At 44.4% G+C, this 25,960-nt stretch overlaps 1 protein-coding gene across 1 annotated transcript in view; it reads right to left on the bottom strand.

Moving 5' to 3' along the window:
• LOC115475131 (nck-associated protein 5-like) overlaps positions 1 to 25,960 on the bottom strand; it is a 173,806-nt gene that overhangs the window by 31,454 nt on the left and 116,392 nt on the right. Inside the window, 1 exon segment of the mRNA XM_030210870.1 lies at positions 3,339 to 3,532. Coding sequence (XP_030066730.1) covers positions 3,339 to 3,532 — 194 coding nt within the window.

Genomic DNA, 25,960 nt, shown 5'->3' with positions numbered 1-25,960 from the left:
TAATAAAAAAAAAAAAAAGCAAAAAAATCATTATTAATCTTTATTTCTATACATTCAAGTGGACTAGTGTGGCAACTGCATGACTTTAGTCAATTTTGTTTAAAGTAATCTTTCCTCTTATCTCTTCCTTTTCAAATTTCTATTTCTCTTCAACTTTCTGATTTTCATTTTTTTTTATCTTGAATGCTCAGTTTCTCATATTTATTCAAGTACATTTTATGCATATGACGCTTGTGATCCATTTTCCTGAGCACTGATTGCAAATTCTTTCATGTTTCAGTTTTAGATTGATACATCGGCTAGTTTCTCGTGAGAAGGTATGAAACTATGAAGATGTTAGAAACTATAGGAATTGGACATTTATTTTTCTACATTACTGATACTGTGAAAAAGACTTTAGCCTTTCATAATATCAACATTAAAAAAAAAAATCTAAAAAATTGGAGCCTGTTTTACTAAACTGCGCTGGTGATTCCCGGTCCGGCAAATGCACCACAGCCCATTTGCACAGTGTCACATTTGCCGAGTGGGAATCGCTAGCGCTGTTTAGTAAGAAAGGCCGTTGATATGTCAAAGATATATATTAATTAGATACACTGTTTTCTTCCAAAACTGTTTAAGTCCTTCATATAGGTAGATAGATCTATAGAGGAATTGTGAGAGGGTCCTGCCACCTATTAATCCTTATATTTTTCTTGTCAAGATTATGGTGAAGTATTTGTATTACACTAGCTCTTGTTCTAATTGTTTAACTCTGTTTCTTCTGACTCATTTTCCATTGATTTATGTACTTTTTGTTTTCAATCATACATTTATTTTAAGGCGCACTGGGCAAGGTGCCATATAAAAGCTAAAACAATTATTTTATTTTTGTACCCCATGCTTTCCCACTCATGGCAGGCTCAATGCGGCAGGCAATTGAGAGTTAAGTGACTTGCCCAGAGTCACAAGGAGCTGCCTGTGCCGGGAATCAAACTCAGTTCCTCAATTCCCTAGGACCAAAGTCCACCACCCTAACCACTAGGCCACTCCTCCACATGTTCCACTCAAGCAACAAGATCATTTTTTTCCCTCCAAGCCACCATTGTGTTCTAGTCATCATCCGTTTCATAAAGACAATAGCTAGTTGAAGTCATCTGATCATGTAACTCTGTTATTGGCTTCTTACCATTGGCATCCAGAGACCCTTTCACCAAGGCATGCCAAAACGTGGCCTGTGGAAGTATGGGTGCATGCATTGGACACGTGCTAGACCATTTCTTCAGTGCGTCTGGAAAAAAGGGGGATTTTGTTTGGGGGGAGGGGGGCCTGGAAACGGATGTGCGTCAAAATGAAAACCGGCGTACGTCTATTTATGACCTGAGCCCTTAACACCACCCATTGACTTAGCAGTAAGGGCTCATGCTTTACCTGTGTGGTAACCGTCCAGTGCGTTCCAACTGCCGATTACCGCCGGGAACGCTCCCGCAGTACAAAATAGAAAATAGTTTTCTACCGTGCATTTTCAGTGTGTGCCAAACTTAGAATTACCACCAGATGCACATGCTAGCCAGGCAGTAATGCCGATTTGACGCATGCTGCATGCGTATAGGCCCTTATACGCCTTTGTAAAAGGGCTCCTACTTTCTTAAACCATAGTAAAAATGTCAGCAGATGTACGGTCCATCCAACAAAAATGTTCACAGTTGTTTCTGGCACTCTGCACAGGTTCCACGTCTTCATATTTAGGAAGTGCTAAGGACTCTTGTGTTAAGTCAGTATTATTCAGTTAGCATGCGCTAATGTCAGCACGCTAGCCAAATAGCGCTTCTATGCCAAGTCTCTGCCTTGACTTGCCCCCTCCAAAAAATATCCCAAATAAATACTGCATAGTTAGCGCAAGCAAATTTCAAAACCAAGACAAAGGAGCCTTTTTACTGAGCCACACAGGTGCCTACGCGCACCCAACGTGCACCAATTCAGAACATGCAGCTCTAATGGGCAGTAATTGGCATTGTACGCGCAGATGACTACCACTCGGTTAACGCGTGAGACCTTACCGCTAAGTCAAAGGGTGGCGGTAAGGTCTCAGGCCCCAAATGGATGCATGCCAATTTTTATTTCGCTACACGTCCACTTTTGGCAAAAAAAAACCGGCTTTTTTGTAGGTGCGCTGAAAAATGGACCTGCATGCGTCCAATACACACATCTACAACAGCGCAGGCCATTTTTAGGTGCATCTTAGTAAATGGACCCCAAACGTCTTTGACTTTTCCTGCATTAGGCCGTTTTTGTCACATTAAGCACACGTTAGCACTTAATGTGGTTTAGTAAAAGGGCCCCTTAGTAATTTAGAGGCCCTTTAACGAAGCCAATATAGGGCTACTGCACGGGTAGTGTGCGCTAAATCAGCCCTACCGCCGAGGTGATGCGGGAGCCCAGTGGTAGTTCTGAAGTTGGCGCGCACAGTTTCCCTCAGTAGAAAATAATTTTCTATAATCTACTGCAGGGGCATTCCCAGCAGTAATCGGCAGCACGGCCCCATTGCCTTATGCTGCCCGATTACCACACGAGTAGCTCACGAGCCCTTACTGCCTGCTAAATAGGTGGCAGCAGGGGCATAACTATGTGGGGCCACGGGGGCCTGGGCCCCGTAGATGTGGCCCTGGACTCCCCTGCCGCCGACCCTCTCGACACCCCTCCTCCCGCTGCCAACCTGCCGTCACCATCTGCTACCTTTGCTGGTGGGGGACCCCAACGCCCACCAGCCGAGGTCCTCTTCTTCCTTCATTCTGTTTCTGAGTCTGACGTCCTGCACGTACAAAGTGCAGAACGTCAGACTCAGAAACAGAACAAAGGAAGAAGAGGACCTCGGCTGGTGGGGGTTGGGGTCCCCCGCCAGCAAAGGTAGGCGACAGCGGGGAAGGGTTGGCGGCGGGAGGGGGATCGAGAAGGTTGGCGGCGGGGGGGGGGGGGGGTCAAAGTTGGTGATAGCGGCGGCGAGGGGGTCAGCAATGGCAGTGGGGTGTCGGCAATGGTGGGGGGGCGGCGGCGCCGGGGGGGGGGGGTAAAATGTGTCCCCTCACCTCGGGCTCTGGACCCCCTCACGCCGAAGTCTGGCTACGCCCCTGGGTGGCAGTAAGAGCTTAGGCAGTAAACAGCCACGCACTAATTTTAATATTAGCACACGGCCATTTACAGGCCCATTTTTAAAAAAAGGCCTTTTTCCTGCCACAGTTCAAAGTGGCCCAACGTGCGCCAATTTCACATGCCAAAATTAGCGCAGGCCACTTTTTACCGCAGCTTAGTAAAAGGGCCCCTAAGTCAGACATTATTTCATGATAATTTTGAACACTTACAGTGGTGAGTTCTCTACTGCTTCCTTCTTTATTGGAAGATCCACACATCTGTTCAAGGAAAGTGTAATGCTTTGCCTCTTCAGGACCAACCTCATTATAATGAACATAAAGATTGTGTTTGTGTTCGTATATATCCATGATCGATACCGGGTTTCCAGGGAAAGATTTTCTCACACCATTTTCTTCTCGGTCAGCTAAAATCAGAAGCAAAATTGAAATGGTTGTGCATTAATTTCAGAAAAGATTTTTGTTTTCATTTACTGATACTGTCTTTAATTTTTTATCAAACACCTCTACCAGCTGCTTGAAGCATATTCCAACAGTAAAATAAACACAGTAATCAACATACTGTAACTAATACATACAGTACACAATCCTAACACTAAAATCATTATTTTCTTGCCAGATGAGTTTGTGCAATCATAACATTCAGGGGCCCTTTTACATAGCTGTGTTAACACTAGTGCGGGGGTTTCCCGCACACTGAGACCACTCTCAGCATGGCTGTAGAATGACCACGTTTCTTATATTCCCTATTAATGGCTATATATTAATTTCCCAATTAACGTGTGGCCATTACGCATGAGCTCATACTGACACCTATTTTCTAGGCGGCAAGGGCTTACAAACTAATTGGTTGTGGTGCGCTGATGTAGCTATGCTAACCAATTATCGCTGGACAAGCCTACTCTCCGCCTCCAAACATACCCCATGCGCTAAAAAACGTAAAGTATTTTTCAGCGCGTGGAAAGGGCACACCAATCCAAAACCTGAGTGTGCCCCGCCGTAGTGTTTTTTACCCTGAAGTAAGCACGTTAGTGCTTACCATCTGCAGCTTTGTAACAGGGCCCCTCAATTTGCTATGCAATTTGATTTTCATTGTAATAACTGTGTGGATGTTTACATTATCAGTAAGATACTACCACAGTATTTGGTAAACCTATGGTTACCAGATGGCTTCAGGTCATGGAGAACAGATTGAGCCAGTCCAGGTTTTACTTCTACTGAAAACAATGGGAGAGTAAAATCCAAACTGGCTCAATCTGCCCTCTATGACCAGGAGCCATCTGGTAACTCAATCTAGGAACACTGGGCCGATAACATGTGGTCCAGTTCTCCCATGGGCCATTATAAAGGGGCAGGAAATATTATACTTCCTGCATCCATCTTCCAATCCCATTCTGGAAAGGCTTTCCTCCCAACACCCACCCGTGGATCAGAACTTCGTAAAACAGATTGTTCACCCCCCAAAGATATTCCACACCACTGAAATAGATCCCTTGCATCCCCCAGACATCATATCTCTGAAACAGATTCCTCCAGACCTTTTCCCTTGGAAAAACATTGCCGCACCCTGAAGTCAACCCAGAAATCTATTGGTGCAATAATTGGTGTCCTAGACCATTTTGGCTGCCCCCCCCCCCCACCTTGCTGCCAGGTTCAAATTGGTGCTTGTTGATCCTTAGTGGTAGACGTATGGCACCTACTATTATGGGTGAAGCTATCTTCAGTAGTGTGGAGGTCTTTGCTGTGGGTGGGAGGGTTCTGGAGGATGCTTTTTTGGTGTGGGTGGTCTTTTCTGGGAGGTAGGTGAGTCCAGGGGATCTGTTTTTGGGGTGTGGGGGATCTCTTATCAGAGAGCTATAATTAGGGAAGTCTTTACTGGGGGGGATAAGGTGGTGGGTACAGAAGTGCAACACCTCTGGCTACATTAAATGAACCCCCGGGAACACTGAACCACGTTAGTGTCCCGATTCTTCCTGCAGGAAAAATAACAGCAGCTCAAAGCAAACTGTGTTATCCATGGGAGTTATTAACCTGCAGTACTGAGTTACTGCAGGTTAGAGACACCTGCAGTAAATCAAGCTGCAGTAAAATGCAATAATTAACCACAACTTTGCAACCTTCCCCCTAAATCTCCTTACCAATCAGGATACTCTGGACAGTCACCTATTGGTACTGAGAAACACATTTAAATCTTGCTCAGAAAAATGGAAATATTTATAGAAAAGGGCAATGAATGAAGCTAAACCACTTTTTAAGGCATTAAAAACACGAAATAATGCCTGCAAAGCATAGGGGACAACTTTTCAGAAATGACTGAGACTGTAATCTGTACACAAATGACCCCTCTTGGCCTCAATGTAATGCATTAATGCAATAAAGGATTATTTTCCTATGTTGGGAGAGGAACTAAGCATTTACTGTACCCATGGAGCTAGTGTCTATACGGAACTGCAGAGGTGTTGGATAGAAAAGCTTTACCAGTGCTCCACTACATGAAAAACTGTGAAGTATCTCAGTCTATAATTGGTATTTTCTTCAAGAACAACCAAAAAATAACATTCATTGAAGAAAAAGCAGAGAGAAAAATAAAATAAACGTGGCTTGTGTCAACACTATTGCCAAAATTGATGGCAACATACTGGGCACTTACGGTTAAATTCAGTAAATGGCGTTCAAATGTGGACGCCAAAAAAAAAGGAGCAGTAAGCAGTAACCTACGAAGGGCACTCCAAGTTGGGCATCATTTATAGAACAGTGCTGTGTGCTGGGATCCGCACCAAATTTTGAGGGCAAGGATTTACACCAATTGAATCCTGGTGTAAATCCTTGCGCCTAAAATAGGCAAGGCTCTACCATATTCTGTAACACTGCACGCAAATTCTGATCCACCTATGCTCCTCCCATGACCACGCCCCTTTTTGTATCTGCACAGAAAAATGTATGCGTCCATCTTTATAGAATCCCAACTAGGAAGATGCAGGCGTAAATTCAACTTGTGCCAATTAGAGTCAAATAATTAGGCACTAACCATCAATTATTGGTGCTATTTGGCTCATTACCATATATAGAATTTGGGGGTTAGGGGTCAGTTTTTCAAGTGATCTAGCTAGCTAATTAAGGTGTATTTTTTTTTATTTGTTACATTTGTACCCTGTGCTTTCCCACTCATGGCAGGCTCAATGCAGCTTACATGGGGCAATGGAGGATTAAGTGACTTGCCCAGAGTCACAAGGAGCTGCCTGTGCCTAAAGTGGGAATTGAACTCAGTTCCTCAGGACCAAAGTCCACCACCCTAACCACTAGGCCACTCCTCCACTTAGTAAGGGCATGCATCAAGGAATAGGAATGCAAATAAGCTAATGTACATTATGGACTAGATTCTATGTCTCATGCCCCCCCAAAAAACGTCCATTTTGGCCATCATTCCCCCCTGCAATAATAAAAACGTCTTTTTTTGGCAGTGCTTCACTCAGCCGAGACCTGGAAGTCCCTGAGCCAATCACAACGCGTTTAGCCGAGCTAAACGCGCTGTGATTGGCTGAGATAGACCCGGAGGAGGGAGCTGTGCCTTCTTCTTGGATCCCAATCACACACGGAGGGAGGGAGGGAGCCTGCGAAAGGGGAACTGCTGAGCCCTCTCTTGCTGTGGCTGGGGAGGGGGGGGGGGACTGAGCTGAGCTAAACGCGCTCGTCTTTTTTGTTGTTTTTAAAGCGTTTTTGAAGTTTTGTTTTTTAAAGTGAAGCACGTCCATAAAGGACGTTCTTGGCATGCGCAGAGCAGCCAGCTTAACGCTTGGCTGCTCTGCGCATGCTCCACGGGCCGACTGTTTACCGATGGAATAGAGAATGCAAGTGAGCTACAACGAGCAGCTTATTTGCATTCCTATTCCTTGATGCATGCATCCTCTAACGATTTTTTAGTGCATCTGGGTCCTAGTCCCTATGCCACTCCCCTCCCCACTCCTCCCAATGGAGGCAGGATGTCTGTTTACCTCCTTGCTTCTCCAGTGCCATGCACTGAATAATGCCAGTACATTGGGGAGAGGTGACAAGAAGGGATGAAGTTGGAGAAACCATTTTTGAACATTGATATTAGAGATGTAGACTACACTAACCACTTTTACCATATTCTCTGGAAATGAATTACAGAGCTTAATTGTTCTAAATCTACTCCAGTACTTAGTAACTTCATGGCATTCCCCCAATCCTTTTACTTTTTGGAAAGAGTAAACAAGTGATTCATATCTACTTGTTCCACTCATGATTTTATAGACCTCTATCATATTTCCCCACAGCTGTCTCTTCTCCAAGCTAAAGAGTTCTAGCTTCTTTAGCCTTTCCTCATAGCTCCAGCTTGGTTTTAGCTCTAAAATCTGAGTGGCCTATACCTAACTAGTTCGAATGCACCTGGATAGATTTCTCCTCATTTTCAGCTGAAAATATTTATGTTTATGTTTATTCCAGATTTGAAATACCGCCTTTTCAAAACACAGTCAAAGCGGTGCAGATAAAAACAATAAATTAGAAAAAGAACGACAATAAAATAGGAAAGAACTCAATCAACCACACACATACAAAACTTAAATCAGTATAGTTTAAATTGGTTTACTCTATGCACTGTGTCTCCATGGAGCTCCCAAGTAAAATCATTCTAGTGGCAGGTTGAAAGCCACTTTTAAAAAATGACCTTTTAAAATTGACTTGAATCTGGGAAGCGAAAGCTCAGACCTAATGAAAGGTGGAGGGGGGGGGGGGAGATTGTTCCAGAGACTAGGGGCCACAAAAAAGGAAGCACAGGAACAAGTGAACTCATGGAGGGGCATAATTGAACAAAAACATCTATCTCCATGGGCGTTTATCTCCGAGAATGGGTCCGTGAAGGGGCGGACCGAAGCATATTTTCGAAAAAAATAGACGTCCATGTTTTATTCAACAATTTGTGAGCTGGGCGTTTTTGTTTTTCAGTGATAATGGAAAATGAAAGCGCCCAGCTCAAAAATGAATAAATCCAAGGCATTTGTTCATGGGAGGGGCCAGGAGTCGTAGTGCACTGGTCCCCCTCACATGCCAGGACACCAACCGGGCACCCTAGGGGGCACTTTTACAAAAACAAAAAAAAAGGTAAAAGAGCTCCCAGGTGCATAGCACCCTTCCCTTGGGTGTTGAGCCCCCCAAATCCCCCTCAAAACCCACCGCCCACAAGTCTACACCATTACTATAGCCCTAAGGGGTGAAGGGGGGCACCTACATGTGGGTACAGTGGGTTTGGGGGGCGGTTTGGAGGGCTCCCATTTACCAGCACAAGTGTAACAGGTGGGGGGATGGGCCTGGGTCCACCTGCCTGAAGTCCACTGCACCCCCTAATAACTGCTCCAGTGACCTGCATACTGCTGCCAGGGAGGTGGGTATGACATTTGAGGGTGAAAATACAAAGTTGTGAAACGGCATATTTTGTGGTGGGAGGGGGTTTGTGACCACTGGGGGAGTCAGGGGAGGTCATCCCCGATTCCCTCCAGTGGTCATCTGGTCATTTAGGGCACTTTTTGGGGCCTTATTCGTGGAAAAACAGGGTCCAGGAAAAGTGCCCTAAATTCTCGCTAAAAACGCATATTTTTCTTCCATTATCGGCGAAAGGCGCCCATCTCTGATCGCCCGATAACCACGCCCCAGTTCCACCTTCACCACACCTTTGACACGCCCCCATCAACTTTGTCCGCATCCGCGACGGAGTGCAGTTGAAAACGTCCAAATTCGGCTTTCGATTATACCGCTTTATTCGTTTTTGTGAGATAAACGTCTATCTCCCGATTTGGGTCGCAATATAGGCGTTTTTCTTTTTCAATTATAAGCTGGATAGTGGGCTAATTCAGAAGACAGGAAAACCAAACAGTGGGCATCAAGGGAATGAAGGGAATGCGCAGGAGCATAAGGGATAACCACCGAGGAAAGTTAAGAGGGAGAACCAACGTGTAAGGCCTTGTGAGTTAAAATGAAAAATCTTAAACCATGATCATTAGGATAAATGAAGCCTGTGCAGTTGAAGGAACAGTGGGGCGACTGAGTTCTGAAGCATCTGTAACCTACAGTGATAAGCCATAGAAATGCCAAAATAGATGGTATTACAATAATCTAAACAGGAGATAATGAAAGCATGTATCAGTGAATGCTGAGAAGAGAAATCCAAGTACTTATTGATAGAATGTAGTCGACATAACCAGAAAAATACTTTTTTAACCACTTGTGGAACCTGCTGTTCGAAAGAAAGGTGAGAGTCAATAATGACCCCTAAATAACGAAAAGAGATAACCAGGAACAGAGATAAATTAAAAGAGAGGAAGTGTAGGCTGGCAATGGAATCTAGCTTGGTAGGTTCTGCTAAGAATGATCTCAAATCTAGGTAGTCAATATATTACTACTGGCCAGTTCCTGCACTCGGTCTTTTATGAAATTGCAGCTGGTCTAACTAAAAAAAAAAACCTCTTCAGGTAATGGTGGCAAAACCCAGTGACAATGGTCACTGCAATCAGCCATGATTCATTTCTGCATCACGTTTGCAACAGAGCTTAGCTACGATCAGTGAAGAGTTCATGTCTCTCTTGTTTTTCTTCCCAGTGTATTATTCTCCAAATCAGCTTCCGAGCTGTTTTAAAAAAGTACTTTCCCCACTAAACCTCATCTCCCCTGTCTTCAAAACGTCCCCTTTTCAAATCTCCCTTCTGCATTGATATTTAAATCTCTAAGTGCAAGACCATAAAAATATCTAAAGCCCCATTTTACTGCTCCTTTAATCAACTCCAAAGGTGAAAACATTAAATATTTACTTTTGAGCTTGATAGTTGGTAGCTGAGGTCATAACCTTGATGACTGGTGCTGGGTACACACAAATTTCAAAGCAGTGCTGTTTCAATCAATTTAGTTTAAATGTTTCCCATTTCTTGGCCTCAGTGTAATGCATTAATACAAGCCAAGATGCAAACCAAATTCAAAAGTAGGAATATATTTGTATTTCATTTGGCCCAAGTTGAATTCAAGTTGCATAAAAATTCAGTAGTGCGGTTCACGTGTGGGAGGCAAGTTTGTAAATGAGACCAGTAGATGGTTCAAAATGTCATAGATGTTAGTTTATTTACCAAGTAATGCGCCTGACTATGTGGAGGTTACACAATTGTCCATGGATCACTGGATTAATCTGATGCTTTAAGTAATGAAAGTAATTAAGGAAAACATAATTATTTATACAGCAATGTCCCCCCCCCCCCCTTAATGAAAGGGGTTCTTTTAATTACAGTTACAAGAACAAATGCAATGCTCAACACACAATCGCTGTAAACACCAGCAGAAGCCACCCACAACAGCAGCCACGCACAATGTACAGAAAATTATAGGGGTACCACTGTGAAATTCAAAATGCCACTCAAAAAATGCATACAAGTTCCGGTGTATATGTGAGTACACATGAGTTCAAACACCATTCCAGCTCTGAAATCTCTCAGCCCTGATATTTAAAAGTTGATAGTTCTGCTTTCTTTATTATTTTGTTTGGTGTCTCTAGTGACTTTCGTACTTATAAAATGTGTCAGACTGACAGAACTGAAAGATAAAGCCCTCTAAGAATACAACCCAAATTTAATGCCTAAGTACAATGTATTTTGTTCTGTCAATCATGAATTACATTTTGTTTACAAAGATGTGTGAATTAAACCCTAATCTGACTGTTTCAGACTTTATATCCTTTATATCATCAATCATGGTGAAAGCAGCTCCATTTCGACTGGGGAAAGTCTCTGATGGAGCAAGATGCTGACAGCATGAGTTGTTGAGAGTTACTATTATGAGGAAGGAAAAAAGCTACTTAAATTTTCTCTTTCACCGTATTTTATTCTTTTACTGTTCCCTGTTATCGGAAAGGATATGTAAGACTGTCTGGCTTGAATATAAAAGCTAAGGTTACAACAAGAGGTTAACCCTGTGTTTCCCAACCCTTTTCTGGAGGCAATCCTAGCCAGTCAATATTTTAAGGACTACTACAATAAATAAGCATCCAATATAATAATTTGGACCTCTGCACTTCCGTCTGGCTGCCTGGGTTCGTAACACAGTTCCTATTGGTCCACCCTGGGGATGACGTCACAGGGCGGACCAATGGGAAGTGAGTGGGAAGGGAACCCAGCAGCAGGCACTGGAGGTGAGTAAACAATTGCCCCCCTCCCTCCCCCCATCCTCCCTTTCAAGTTGCAGGGCGCCCCCCCTCCCCTTCAAGTTGCAGAACGCCCCCTCCCTCCCTCCACTCCTCTCCGAGTTCCACGCCCCCCCCGTCCTCCGAGTTCAACACCCCCCGCCTCCCTCCCTCAAAGTGCAAGCAGGACCTGTCCTCCAGCAGCCCCTCACCTTCCTGTGTGCCAGCTATAATTTAAAAATTGTTACCTCGGGGTCCGGCGTCAGCATTGAAGGCGAGCGGCGCTTCACACTGCCTTCCCATCTGTCTGAGCTCTGTCTCTGGTCCCGCTCTTCCAGAAACAGGAAATGAGGGTGGGACCAGAGGCAGAGCTCAGACAGATGGGAAGGCAGTCTGTAGCGCCGCTCGCCTTCAATGCTGACGCCGGACACCGAGGTAACAGTTTTAAAATTAGAGCCGGCACACAGGAAGGCAAGGGCTGCCGGAGGACAGGTCCTGCTTGTACTTGGAGGGAGGGAGGCGCGGGGGCGTTGAACTCGGAGGAGGGGGGCATCCTGCAACTTGAAAGGAAGGGGAGGGGGTGTCCTGCAACTTGAAGGGGAGGGGGCGTTTTGCAGCTGAAAGGGGAGGGGACCTCCAACTCGAGGGGGAGGGGGCCGTGGAATTTGAAGGGCAGGGGAGGGGGGTCCTGCAACTCGAAGGGGAGGGGGGCCTGGAACTCGGAGGAGACGAAAGGAGGGAGGGAGGGGGGCTGGAACTCGGAAGACAGAGAGGAACAGAGGGAGGGGGCCATGGAACTCGGAGGGGAGGGGGGCTGGAACTCGGACAGACAGGGAGAAAGGGAGGTAGGGAGGGGGGCGTGGAACCTTGCTAGTGCCCGTATCATTCCTCTACGAAACGGGCCTCTTTTACTAGTATGAGATATGCATACACTGTGTCTCTGTGTCTCCACTGTATGCAAATCTATCTCATGCAGATTCACTGTCGTAATCCTGAAAAGCCTAATTTGCTAGGGGCCCTGTTTGCCAAGCCGTGCTAGAGGTGCACTAGCATTATTAGCATGCGCTAACCGTGTAGATGCTCATAATATTCCTATGGGCATCTACATGGTTAGCACGTACTAAAAACGCTAGTGCACCTTAGTAAACAGGGCCCTAGGTGTATCTCCAAAAAAGGGTTGGGAAACACTGGCTTATACACTTAACTTGGAGGAGTGGCCTAGTGGTTAGCGCATTGCTCTTGATCTCCAGAGTCCCCCCCCCCCCCCCCCCCCCCGGTTCAAATCCCACTGCTGCTCCTTCTGATCTTGCACAAGTCACTTAACCCTCCATTGTTTTAGGTAAAAACTTAGGGCCACACTACCGATTCCTGGTGTGGCAAATGAAAGGAAGCTCATTCAATTTCTTTGGGCTTCTTCTCATTTGCTGCACAGGAATTGCCAGCGCAGCTTTGTAAAAGAAGTCATTAGGCTGTGAGCCCTCCAGGGACAGGAAAATACCCCTGTAGCTCACCTTGAGCTACTACTGAAAAAGATGTGAGCAAAATACAAAATAAATAAAAGTTCTCACGTTCATCAGGTTTTGTGTTCTCTTCCTCATATATTATATTTTTCCTATTTTAGATTAAAGGAATCACTTAATACATACACACAGGTTTGTTACTGTTTTATATACCAATAGAAAGATATTAATTTACCTTCTCTCCCTTAAATTTGTTCATCACTTTACTACAGCCTTTTTCTTTTGCCCCCACTTCAAAAGGTAACAGGAAGTCGTACTCTTTGTCTATACTCTATAGGGATCTGTCCCTTCTGGTACTGTAAGCAGTAGTAATATTGTTGAAGGATAATCAAGAAGTCACTGTCACTTAATTTCTGAGATCAGTTTTATTCTGTCCTGTCTGTCCAAACCCTTATCCCTTACTTGTCCTGTCTGTCTGTCATAATTAGATTGTAAGCTCTATTGAGAAGGGACTGTCTCTCCATGTTCAAGTGTGAAGCGCTGCGTACGTCCGGTAGCGCTATAGAAATGATAAGTAGTAGTAGTAGTAGTTATTCTGGGTCTCTACTTTGTAACATTAATCCCTTGAATTAGGCCTACAACCAAACACTGCTCATCAGAATATTTTTCCCCTAAAACCTGGAATGATAAGCTAAATCACTGACCTGCTTATAATCGAACGAGAAAAACGCCCAAGTCCCGACCTAAATCGGGAGATGGACGTTTATCTCACAAAAACGAATAAAGCGGTATAATCGAAAGCCGAACTTGGACGTTTTCAACTGCACTCCGTCGCGGATGCGGACAAAGTTGACGGGGGCGTGTCGGAGGCGTGGTGAAGGCGGAACTGGGGCGTGGTTATCACCCGAACAGAGATGGGCGCCTTTCGCCGATAATGGAAAATAAGTATGCATTTGTAGCTAGAATTTAGGGCACTTTTCCTGGACCCTGTTTTTTCACGAATAAGGCCCCAAAAAGTGCCCTAAATGACCAGATTACCACCAGAGGGAGTCGGGGATGACCTCCCCTGACTCCCCCAGTGGTCACTAACCCCCTCCCACCACAAAAAAATGATGTTTCACAACTTTTTATTTTCACCATCAAATGTCATACCCACCTCCCTGGCAGCAGTATGCAGGTCCCTGGAGCAGTTGTTAGGGGGTGCAGTGGACTTCAGGCAGGTGGACCCAGGCCCATCCCCCCCCTACCTGTTACAATTGTGCTGCTTAATGCTTAGTCGTCCAACCCCCCCAAACCCACTGTACCCACATGTAGGTGCCCCCCTTCACCCCTTAGGGCTATAGTAATGGTGTAGACTTGTGGGCAGTGGGTTTTGAGGGGGATTTGGGGGGCTCAACACACAAGGGAAGGGTGCTATGCACCTGGGAGCTCTTTTACCTTTTTTTTTGTTTTTGTAACAGTGCCCCCTAGGGTGCCCGGTTGGTGTCCTGGCATGTGAGGGGGACCAGTGCACTACGAATCCTGGCCCCTCCCACGAACAAATGCCTTGGATTTATTCATTTTTGAGCTGGGCGCTTTCATTTTCCATTATCGCTGAAAAACAAAAACGCCCAGCTCACACATTGTCGAATAAAACATGGACGTCTATTTTTTTGCGAAAATACGGTTCGGTCCGCCCCTTCACGGACCCGATCTCGGAGATAAACGCCCATGGAGATAGACGTTTTCGTTCGATTATGCCCCTCTGAATATCCTAACAATAGGCACTGAACTACACCACAGAGTAAATCTAAACAAGTTCTTAGATCTTACAATAAAACTAAAATAGGGTTGGTAGTCCTTTTTCAGCTCCTTTTATCCACTGACACAAAAAGCTCCTACACTTGAAGTATGGCAAAGAAAAATTGTGCTCCTAAAGCTGCAGCTCTCATTACAACTTCTGCCTCTGTCCAGACCGAATGCTTGGATCAAAGCAAGATTCTTGTTTCATGTGATAAACGTACGCACAAGGAATCCCTCATGAAAGAAGTGCAAGAACTAAGAGAGGAGGTTGCAAGATTAAGAAACATATGTGACAACCAGAAATTCATCCCAGAAATTTGAACTGATTCCTGGAGTGGAGGAGTGGCCTAGTGGTTAGGGTGGTGGACTTTGGTCCTGAGGAATGGAGTTCAATTCCCGGCACAGGCAGCTCCTTGTGACTCTGGGCAAGTCACTTAACCCTCCATTGCCCCATGTAAGCCACATTGAGCCTGCCATGAGTGGGAAAGCGTGGGGTACAAATGTAACAAAAAAAAAAATTCATGCTGAAACATTGGGGAACCTCCAGCAAAGAGAAAGAAAGAGAACAACTGGATAGAGGTCACCAGATCCTGTAAAATCAACAACGTAACTCCATCTTCTGTTGAACTGAAGAATCAGTTTGCAGCCCTGGAGGCAGAAGAGCTGAAAATATTTTGAGAACAGGAGGAAACAACTATAAAAAATCCCAAACCTGCTGGAGCGGTGTCCATTATGACGTGAAAGGTAGTTGTGGTTGATGATTCTCTTCTGAGGGGTACCAAGGTGCCCATCTGCCAACCGGACATGATGTCCAGGGAGGTGTGTTGTCTGCCTGGTGCGAAACTTCGAGATGTAGCAGAAAGACTGCCTAGACTCATCAAGTCTACTGACCACTATCCTATGCTGCTCATCCGTGTTGGCACAAATGATACTGCTAGGTATCCTAATGAACATATCAAGGCTCTGGGTCAGAGGGTGAAGCATCTAGGTGCGCAGGCGGTGTTCTCATCGATCCTTATTGTTGAAGGTAAAGGCTGAATGACGGAAGCTTGTGTCCTGGAGATAATTGTGTGTCTGCATGGTTGGTGCCAACACAAGTGCTTCAGATTCTTAGACCCTGGGATAATTTTCCAAGAGCTACTGAGCAGTGATGGTGTTCAACTTTCAAGGAAGAGATGAAGTGTCTTCAGTAACAGACTGGCTAAAGCACTAAAGATGGCTTTAAACTAAGGGGTCCTTTTACAAAGGTGCGCTGAAAAATGGCTTCCGGTAGTGTAGGTGCGGGTTTTGGGCGTGTGCCAATCCATTTTTTAGCGTGCCTGTAAAAAAGGACTTTGTTAAAATTTTTGCCGAAAATGGACATGCGGCAAAATGAAAATTGCCACGCATCCATTTTGGGTCTGAGACCTTACCACAAGCCACTGACCTAGTGGTAAAGACTCACTCAGTAACCGGGCGGTAATGACCTACATGCACCAAATGCCACTTGGTGTGCATCCATTACATGTGCCCCAAAATAAAAAAATATTTTTCAGACGCGCCTATTGGCGTGCACCAAAAATGAAATTTCCGCAAGAGTCACGCTGTAGTCGGGCGGTCTAAGTCCATTTTGGCGTGCGTTGGGTACACATAGATGCTTACGCGGCTTAGTAAAAGAGCCCCTAAATTTGTTGCGGATGGGAGAGAAAAGCCCCAAAGTAATTAATAACCCTCAGGAAGGTAAGACATCATATACCCTTCTAGAAAGCAGAAAAAAGAGTAACATCTGGAGAGCCTTGTATACCAATACCCTAAGTATGGGAAATAAATTTCTAGATCTAGAGGCTGCAATGATAGAAGCCGACTTGGATTTAGTGGTGGTTATAGAGACATGGTTCATGGAGAACCATGAGTAGGATATAGTTATACCTGCCTATAATCTATTCAGAAAGGACAGGGTAGATAAAAAGGATGGAGATGTGGCATTACATGTTAAGAATAATATTAAAGTGACAGATCTACAGGACATATGGGGAAGGAAGAAGCACTGTGGGTCAAACTGGTAAGAGGTAAAGGAAAATGTATTTACATTGGTGTAATATATAGGTCACCTTCACAGTCAGAAGAAATGGGCAGAGACTTAATTGAAGACATCCACAAGATAGCTAGGAAAGGGGAAGTACTACTGATAGGTGATTTTAATATGCCGGACGTCAACTGGGGTGTCCCTGCTGTGGGGTCATCTAGAAGCAAAGGGATCTTGGATTCTCTACAGGAACAATTGTTTCAGCAGCGGGTAACAGAACCAACAAAGGATGGAGCTATTCTAGATCTGGTGCTTACAAACGGGGAAAATGTTTCTGATGTTACGGTGTGAGATCATTTGGCATCTAGTGATCACCGAATGGTGTGGTTCAATATTAAACAAAGGAAGAGACAGCTTACTCAAGATAGAAGGTCCTAGATTAAAAAAAAAAAGAAACTAACTTTGCCAAGATGGGGGAAATTCTCAAGGAAAAGTTGGTTGGATAGGAGCAGCTGAAGGAAATGGAACAGCAGTGGGCAAAACTGAAAGGAGCTATTTTAAAGGCAATGAACCTTTATGTTAGAAAATTACATAAAAGTAAGAGGAAAAGAAGGCCGTTCCAGTTCTCAAGCATAGTAGCTGAAAAGGTAAGGGAAAGAAGGTTAGCCTTCTCACGTTACAAGATGACTTGGAAAGAGGGAGACAGGCAAAAGTATCTGGAAAAGCTAAGGGAAGCTGGAAAAGCTGTTAGGAAAGTGAAGGGCAAATGGAAGAAAAGATAGCTGATACGGCAAAATTGGGGGCAAGACCTTTTTCAGACATGTAAGCAGGGCTTTTTTTGAGGAGGTACTTGGGGGTACTGAGTACCAGCACCTTTTCCACTGTCTGCTAACCTTGACCCATGGTTCTCGTATTTTAATGAAAGAGCTCAGGTTCTACATACAAATTCTGCCTTGTCATAGATTCTATGACTGGTTGCAGGGGTCCTGGCTATTGTGGGGTGAGTCCCTCAATGATCACCCCACCCCTGAAGGGTGGCCTGGCATTTGAGTATTGGCACCTTTTTTACTAGACAAAATGCACTGCATGTAAGTGACAGGAGGAAGTGCCATAATAGAATTGTGAGGCTCAAAGCTGAGAGGGAGAAATATGTAGAAGCTGATAAGGATAAAGCTGAACAATTTAACAATTATTTCTGTTCTGTGTTCATGGAAGAAGATAACAGGAGTTGCAATGGGAGTAACTATCGCACCCTCTGTTGCGAATCTGTTTGTAGCAGATTTTGAGGAAAAACATGTCTATGTGTCTCCAGGTTTCGATAAAGTCAGGTTATGGCTTAGATTCATTGACGATATTTTTTGTTTATGGACAGGAACAAGAGAAGAACTGGAAGATTTTGAAAGTTTTTTGAATCAATGTCATCCATCTTTAAAATTCACTATGCAGTGTGATAAAAAGACTATTTCTTTCTTAGATGTTTCAGTTACCAGAATGGATAATGGATTTCAGACCACCATTTTTCGAAAAGAAACGGATAGAAATACCTTATTGTATTATGACAGCTGTCATCCAAGTAAATTAAAAGATAGTTTACTTTTTTCTCAATTCTTGCACTATAGGCGTATATGTTCAGATCTTTCAGAGTACAAATGCAAAGCTAAAGATCTGAGCATCAGATTGAAAGATAGGGGTTACCCTAAAAAAGTGATACAGAAAGCCTACAGGAGGGCAAAATATAATAATCGAGAGTATCTCCTGAGACCTAGACAAACTCAAAATGAAGATGAACAAGACACTGTAACCTGTGTCATACGTTGGTCTACGAGAGTCAATGAAGTAGCTAAAGCTATAAGATCTAACTGGCATGTTATTCAGACTCTACCTGGTTTTGAGAACAGCAAATTGAGATTGGCATTTAGTAGAGATCGTAATTTGAAAGAAATTCTTGCACCCTCAGCTTTAAGGCAAGTGCCAAATATACAAGAGCGAGGCGAGATGGGACACAGAAGATGCGGACAATGTGGGATGTGTAATATCATGTTAGATACCTTGACTCTGTCTTCGCATAACTTCTCACAATCTAATCCATAACTGAATTGTAACAAATTGTATTTCCATTATTTACAATGTATTGTAAGCCACACTGAGCCCGCAAATAGGTGGGAAAATGTGGAATACAAATGCAATTAAATAAATAAATAAATATGCAAAAATTTATTGACCCCCAATCTAAGAAGAGATACACTTTACAACAAAACACGTCGTGTTTATCAGATTGGGTTGTCTACTGTATAATCTGTAGTTGTAATAAATTATATATAGGCCAGACATCTCATAAACTCTCTACGAGATTAATAGAACATAAGAGTGATATTAATATCCAGAAAACTACAGCACCTTTGGCAGTCCATTGTAATAAAGAAGGACATCTTTTTGAGAGCCTAAAATGCTTTGTGCTTCAGCGTCCTACATGGCATATAAGAGGAGGCGATAGGAAACTTCTCCTATTAAGACAAGAACAGCGCTGGATTTTCAGATTAAATACGTTACACCCTTTTGGTATTAATACTAGAATTGAATGGAACCAATTTTTTGATTAGGGTAGGAGATTGCAGATGAGATCTTAACGTCATTTGATAGACAACTTTGAGGGAGGAGTTTAATTGATGGCGTCTGACGTCAATATAGATAAAGCGCGGCCATGTTTTGAGCAATACTGAGCAGGAGTGAAGAGATCACGGAGCACCCTGTAAGAGTTATATAGTTGAGGAATTTTTGTAATTTTTGAAGTTATGTTCTAAAAAATTAGCTGATGTTGTTTGTGTTTTCTCATCAGATCTTGAAAGTCAGACACCACGGACCCTGATGAAGGATTCGAAACTTAGGCCAAAGTCGGGCCGTGGAGGGTGTCTAACAGACTGTTGAGCTAAAAAGATAAGTGCATAATCCGTTGATTAAATATATAGACGGTTTATTCGCTGAAGTATTTTGAGCAGTAGCCATACTTTTAGAATAAAAAGAAGGTTTTTGCCCATGATGATTTAGGAGACCTCCCTAATATTGGTTTACCAATGACGGAGTGTTCTCTTATAATGTGAGGCTTTTTCTCCTCCGTTTAATAATTATTCAGCCACATCAGGAATGTGTAAGGATATTCTATAAAGCTATATGAGTTGATTATCATATAAATATCCTTTTAAGCTCTTTTTCGAGATTTCATGGAAGAAAGGCCAGGGGAAGGACCACAGAAAACAAATGCATGGGTATGGATGTATGGTAGGCCAGGACTGATTCACAGAAGACTGTGTTCATGAGGAGCTAGCTAAGCTGAAAGTAGACAAAATGATGGGGCCTGATGGGATACATCCAAGGGTACTCACGGAACTCAGAGAAGTCCTGGCGGCTCCGCTGCCTGACCTCTTCAATGCTTCCTTAGAGGCTGAGTGGTCCTGGAGGACTGGAGAAAGGTGGATGTGGTCCCCCTCCACAAGAGCGGAAGCAGAGAGGAGGTTGGGAATTACAGACCTGTCAGTCTGACCTCGGTGGTGAGTAAACTAATGTAAACACTTCTAAAGCGGAGGATTGTGAGGTTTCTCAAACTGAATAGACTACAGGACCCAAGGCAGCATGTCTTCACTAGAGGCAGGTCGTGTCAGAGAAATCTGATTGCTTTCTTTGACTGGGTACCAAACAGTTGAATGTAGGAGGGGCAATAAATGTGGCATAGTTGGATTTTAGCAAAGCCTTTGACTCAGTTTGCACAACAGAGGGTTAAGTGACTTGCCCTGAGTCACACGGAGCTGCAGAGGGAATTGAACCTGGATCCCTAGGATCTTAACACACAGCCAACCATCAGGCAACAGCGAGAACTGAAGCCAGTTCCATAGGTTCACAACCTGCTACACTAACCAATAGGCCATTCCACTCCACTCCTGGAGCAATGGAGGGTTAAGTGACTTGCCCAAGGTCACAAGGAGCTGTAGTGGGAATCAAACCCAGAATACCAGGATCAAAGCCTGCTGAACTAACCATTAGGCTACTCCTCCACATCCTGATGGCAATTCTTCTCTTTATGCACCCAAGCATCTTTCTGGCTTTGCCATTACCAAGGTCATCAGATATATTTGGAAGGAAGTTAATCAATGAAATACTGATAAAAGGGAAGAAAACACTGAAATGAAAGGGCGTATCAAAATGATGGTGTTATGGCACTGTTTAATTAAAGATGGCATAGAGTCTTTGTAGGAAGCAACCTGCATCTTAGTATTTATATAGATAGAAATTCCATACATAAAAGGGAAGACGATATCAGTGTGGTTCTACGCTCATTCACATGACTAGGGTGATGAAACAAACGGTGACATTTGATTTGATTTATTTACTTGGTGTTCCACTTCTAGGATGGACATCAAAGTGGAGTATAATAAAACATTTACAAAAGATCATAAAAATCACATCTTCACATTACATCCCATGAAATAGCACTCCCCATAAAACATCAATCTCTACACTTCCCAACCTACACTTCCGTATCAGCACTTTCTTCCAATGTATCATAAATCTGAGATAAAAAAAACACAACTTCAACAGTTTCCTAAACTTAAAAAAAAATGATGTTCTCCTCTTAGTTCTCCTGAGAGTTTCCACATTTCTGAGATCAAAAGGCCTGTTGAAACTGAAAACAAAATAAAACAAGATTTCAATTACTCCAGTATTGATTGTGTAGAAGTCTCCTCAGATTAGGTTAGGGAAATAGCATTTGTAGATGCCATTAATGACAGTCTCAAGAACTGGTTCTGGAACCAACAAGATGGGAAGCTATTTTAGATCTAGTTCTAAGTGGGATGAAGGATATTGTGCAAGACGTAATAGTGAAGCTATTTGGCAATTGTGATCATAATATAATTATTTTCAATACTAATTTTGATTTATTTTTCAATTAAAGACAGTACTAAAAAAATCATTGGCACGAGAGACAATAAACTAATGTAGTAGTATATCTCTCAGTATAAACTGTTACATTTATGTCAGGGGTCATGCTTCAAAATCAATATTTGCACCGACTTTAAGGGTCACTTACAGAAAGACTTTTTTTTCCTGTTGATTTATTCTTAGAATCTCACAAAACATTGAACCTTGGCAAATGTAAAGGAATAGGAATTATAATACAAATGATTCTCTCATAGGATACGTGGAGGGGCATAATCGAACAGGGGCACCCATCTCTAAGGACGGCCCTGTAAAGGGGCGTCCCCGACCATAATATCGAAACAAGATGGGCGTCAATCTTTTGTTTCGATAATATGGTCGTGGACGCCCAAATCTCAACATTTGGGTTGACCTTAGAGATGGCCGACCTTGGTTTTCGCCGATAATGGAAACCAAAGACGTCCATCTCAAAAATGGCCAAATCCAAGCCATTTGGTCGTGGGAGGAGCCAGCATTCGTAGTGCACTGGTCCCCCTCACATGCCAGGACACCAACCGGGCACCCTAGGGGGCACTGCAGTGGACTTCAGAAATTGCTCCCAGGTGCATAGCTCCCTTACCTTGGGTGCTGAGCCCCCCAACCCCCCCAGGTCCGCCTACCTGAAGTACACTGCACCCACTACAACTGCTCCAGGGACCTATACACTGCTGCGATGGACCTGAGTATGGCATTTGAGGCTGGCGTAGAGGCTGGCAAAAAAGTATTTTAACCTGTTTGTTATGGTGGGAGGGGGGTTAGTGACCACTGGGGGAGTAAAGGGAGGTCATCCCCAATTCCCTCCAGTGGTCATCTGCTCAGTTCGGGCATCTTTTCATGGCTTGGTCATGAAAAAAATGGACCAAGTAAAGTCAGCCAAGTGCTCGTCAGGGACGGCCTTCTTTTTTTTCCATTATCGGCCGAGGACGCCCATCTCCTAATCACGTCCCAGTCCCGCCTTCGCTACCCTGCCGACACGCCCCCGTGAACTTTGGTTGTCCTCGCGACGGAAAGCCGTTGAGGGTGTCAAAAAATCGGCTTTCGAAGGGAGGAAGTGACGTCACCGTCAGAGATGGCTGCTTGATGTTTGAGCTCCGTCGGGGCAGCAGTGAAAACAGCGATTTTCCCCCAGCGAAACCGCGATCGCGAATTTAGGCGGTCAGAGTCCGGAGATCGATGGTGACCCGAAAGCACCTGGAGAAATTTAAATATAGCGCTGATCAGCGGGACGGAGCGGCAGCATCGAGTCGCACCCCGCGCAAGGCGCGAGACAAAATGGCGGACGCGGACTCGGGCTCAGATACGGAGGGGCTGATGGAGCAACAAGAGAGCGATACTGAACTCATGAAGCAGGAGGTAACGCGCTGGTTTAAAGCGCTTAAAGCTGAAATGGCGGCAGTGAGGAAAACAATCAAGGATGCAGTGGTGGACATTCAGAAAGAGGTGAGGGAAATTGGCACCAGGGTGGAACAAGCTGAGGAAGCACTGGAGCACGTGGAGGGAGACATCTTGGAGTTGAAAAACGAGATTGGCTCCCTGCGTGCAGAGAAAGATAAAATGCAGCTGGATCTTGAGGACTTAGAAAATAGATCCAGAAGAAATAATTTAAGATTCAAGGGGGTCCTAGAAACGGATCAAAATATGGACTGCACTAAGGTGGTGAAAGCAATTTGTGCCTTTATCCTGGCATCTGAAGGAGACGAACACATGCTTGGAGATGGGACTGAGATACAATTTGATAGGGTACACAGAAGCCTGGGACCCCGAAGAGATAAGCAGCCCAGAGACATAGTGGCATGCTTTAAGGATTATAAGACTAAAGATCTGGTCTGGCGTAAGGCACGATTGATGGGTGAAATTCCCTGGGACAATCAAACAGTGCTTGTATTTCAAGACCTAGCCCTGGGCACGCTGCAACGAAGACGAGAGTTTCGGGATTTGACCAAGTTTCTTCAACAGGCCAATTACAGGTACAGATGGGTCTTCCCGTTTGGATTGCAGCTTACAGTAGAGGGCCACACGAGGCGGGTGACCTCGCTGGTTGAAGCGTGGAAAGTGCTGAAGGAGTTAGGCTGTAAAAATTTGCCTCCTGAAGGAGATACAGGAAAACCAGGAAAAGCAGCAACCGAGAAGAGAGGACCGTCGTGGCAAAAGGCGGGTTCTCGCAAAGGACCGGGTTCCCACAGGCCCGGAAATGGACAGAGTACCCTGATGGAAAGTATGAGAAACTACTGGTTTCAGTTCACCACAGTTATAGGTGGTTGAGTAGCCCTGGAGGGTTACCGGACAGGGTTTGCAATAGTTTTCTTCTGTTATGAGTTCAGAGAATGGATGTCTATTACACTGTTATAATGTAATGAGTTTGGGAAAGGTGGAGCGGAGGGAGAGGGAATACGAATTTGGGGGGAGGGGGGAAAACAGAGGGGGAGAGGGGGAGTCAGCTCTGGCGAGGGGTTATTTCCTTACAGTATTAGGCTGGCGGCAAATGGTACCGCTCAGCAACAGGGGGATGGGAGGGGGGTAAAGGGAGGGAAAGGGTTGAGGGTGGGAACTTGGAATGTGAATGGGTTAAATTCGCAGAGGAAGAGAAATTTGGTATATCGGGAGTTACAGAGGAGTAGATGGGATATAGTCTTGCTGCAGGAGACACACATTAGACGCCGAGAGGCACATTTATTACATCAGAGGGCCTACAGTGAATGTATTGCACACTTTGATAAAAGAGGGGGAAAGGTGGGAGGTTTGGCCATTTATATTCGGAAAGGGATTCCATTTGTAACTGATGACATTTATAGAGATGAATTGGGGCGCTGTTTAGCGGTCAGAGGGCTCTTATATGGGAAATCAGTGACAATTGTGAATATCTATGCACCTAAGTCAGGTCAGGGAGAGTTCTTTGAGCATATAAGGGAGGAGCTTTTTCAATTTCAAAGAGGTGGAATGATTATGGGGGGAGATTTTAATTTATGGAATACATCTATGGATCATTCTAAGGGACACATTACAGTGCACAAGCCTTATACTCGGAGTTTGAGGGCACTGGCCTCAAGATTAGATCTCCTAGAGGTTTGGAGACTTAAACATCCGACCCAGAAGGCATATACATTTTTTTCTCACTCTCAGAACTCATATACACGAATTGATATGATTTGGTGTAGCCGGGTCTTATGGGAACACGTTGTGGATGCAGATGTGGGGTCTATCTCAGTCTCTGACCATGCCCCAGTAGAACTTGACTTGAAGGGGTTGGGAGAAGAGGATAAACAGAGATTTTGGAGGCTTAATGAGGGCATCTTGGGCGATAAACAGGTATGTGAGGACTTACGCAAGGTAATTCAAGATTACTGTAGTATGAATGACATAGGGGTGGTATCGGAGGGCACACTCTGGGATGCTTTAAAGGCGGTGGTACGGGGTCACCTAATTAAATGGGGCGCCAGGAAAAAACGGGAACGGGAGGCAAAAGAACTGGAAGCCAGGGAGAGGTTGGCCTACTGGGAGCGTAAGCATCAGGAAGGGGGGTTAGGAGAGGAGCTGCGGGAGGTACGTAAATGGAGGGCGGCATTGGATCAAATACAGGTTGAACGAGTGGAGTTCCTGAGGAAACGTCTCCAGCATAAGTTTTTTGAATTTGGCAATAAGTCAGGGAGGATGCTGGCTAACTGTTTGAGACACCGTCAACGGGACTCGCTGATTACCAAAATTAAAGGGCAGGGGGATCAGATCCTTTATAAGGATAGAGATATTAGGGATCAATTTTTGAGATTTTATAGTACACTATATACTAGCACTATTGGGGTGGAGGAAGGTGAAATTAGAAAGGAATTGTGCTCTCTTAGGTTGCCCAAGTTATCTCGTGAGGATTGTGAAAAGCTAGAGGCCCCCTTTCATTTGGAGGAAATTAGGCAGGTCATAAAAGGACTTAAAGGAGGGAAGGCCCCAGGAGTAGATGGCTACTCTGCAAAGTTTTATAAAATCTTTGCTGGGGAGGTAGGGCCGTTGTTGGTAAGGGTGGGCAATGCTTGCTTTCAGGGCAGTTCCCTCCCATCTAGTATGCATGAAGCTGGTATATCGCTCATACTGAAATCAGGCAAAGACCCTTCTGCATGTGGGTCCTATAGACCAATTTCCCTAATTAATTTGGATGTTAAGATTCTCTCCAAGGTCCTGGCGAACAGATTAGGGGGGATATTGCCCAAATTAATCCACCCAGATCAATCAGGGTTTGTAGCGGGGAGACAAGTAGCCGATAATATACGTCGTACACTGCATATTATTTGGGAGGCTCAACAGAAGGGTCGACATATGGCTTTGCTAAGCACAGATGCTGAAAAAGCTTTTGACAGGGTGGAGTGGCCCTATTTATGGGAGGTTTTGAGGCATCTAGGTGTTGGAGAGGGGTTGATAGGATGGTTGCAAAGGTTATATGAAGGACCCTCGGCGAGGA

Source organism: Microcaecilia unicolor, chromosome 7, assembly GCF_901765095.1.
Source record: "Microcaecilia unicolor chromosome 7, aMicUni1.1, whole genome shotgun sequence".
Taxonomy (NCBI): Eukaryota; Metazoa; Chordata; class Amphibia; order Gymnophiona; family Siphonopidae; genus Microcaecilia; species Microcaecilia unicolor.
This window is presented reverse-complemented; position numbering and strand designations above follow the sequence as displayed.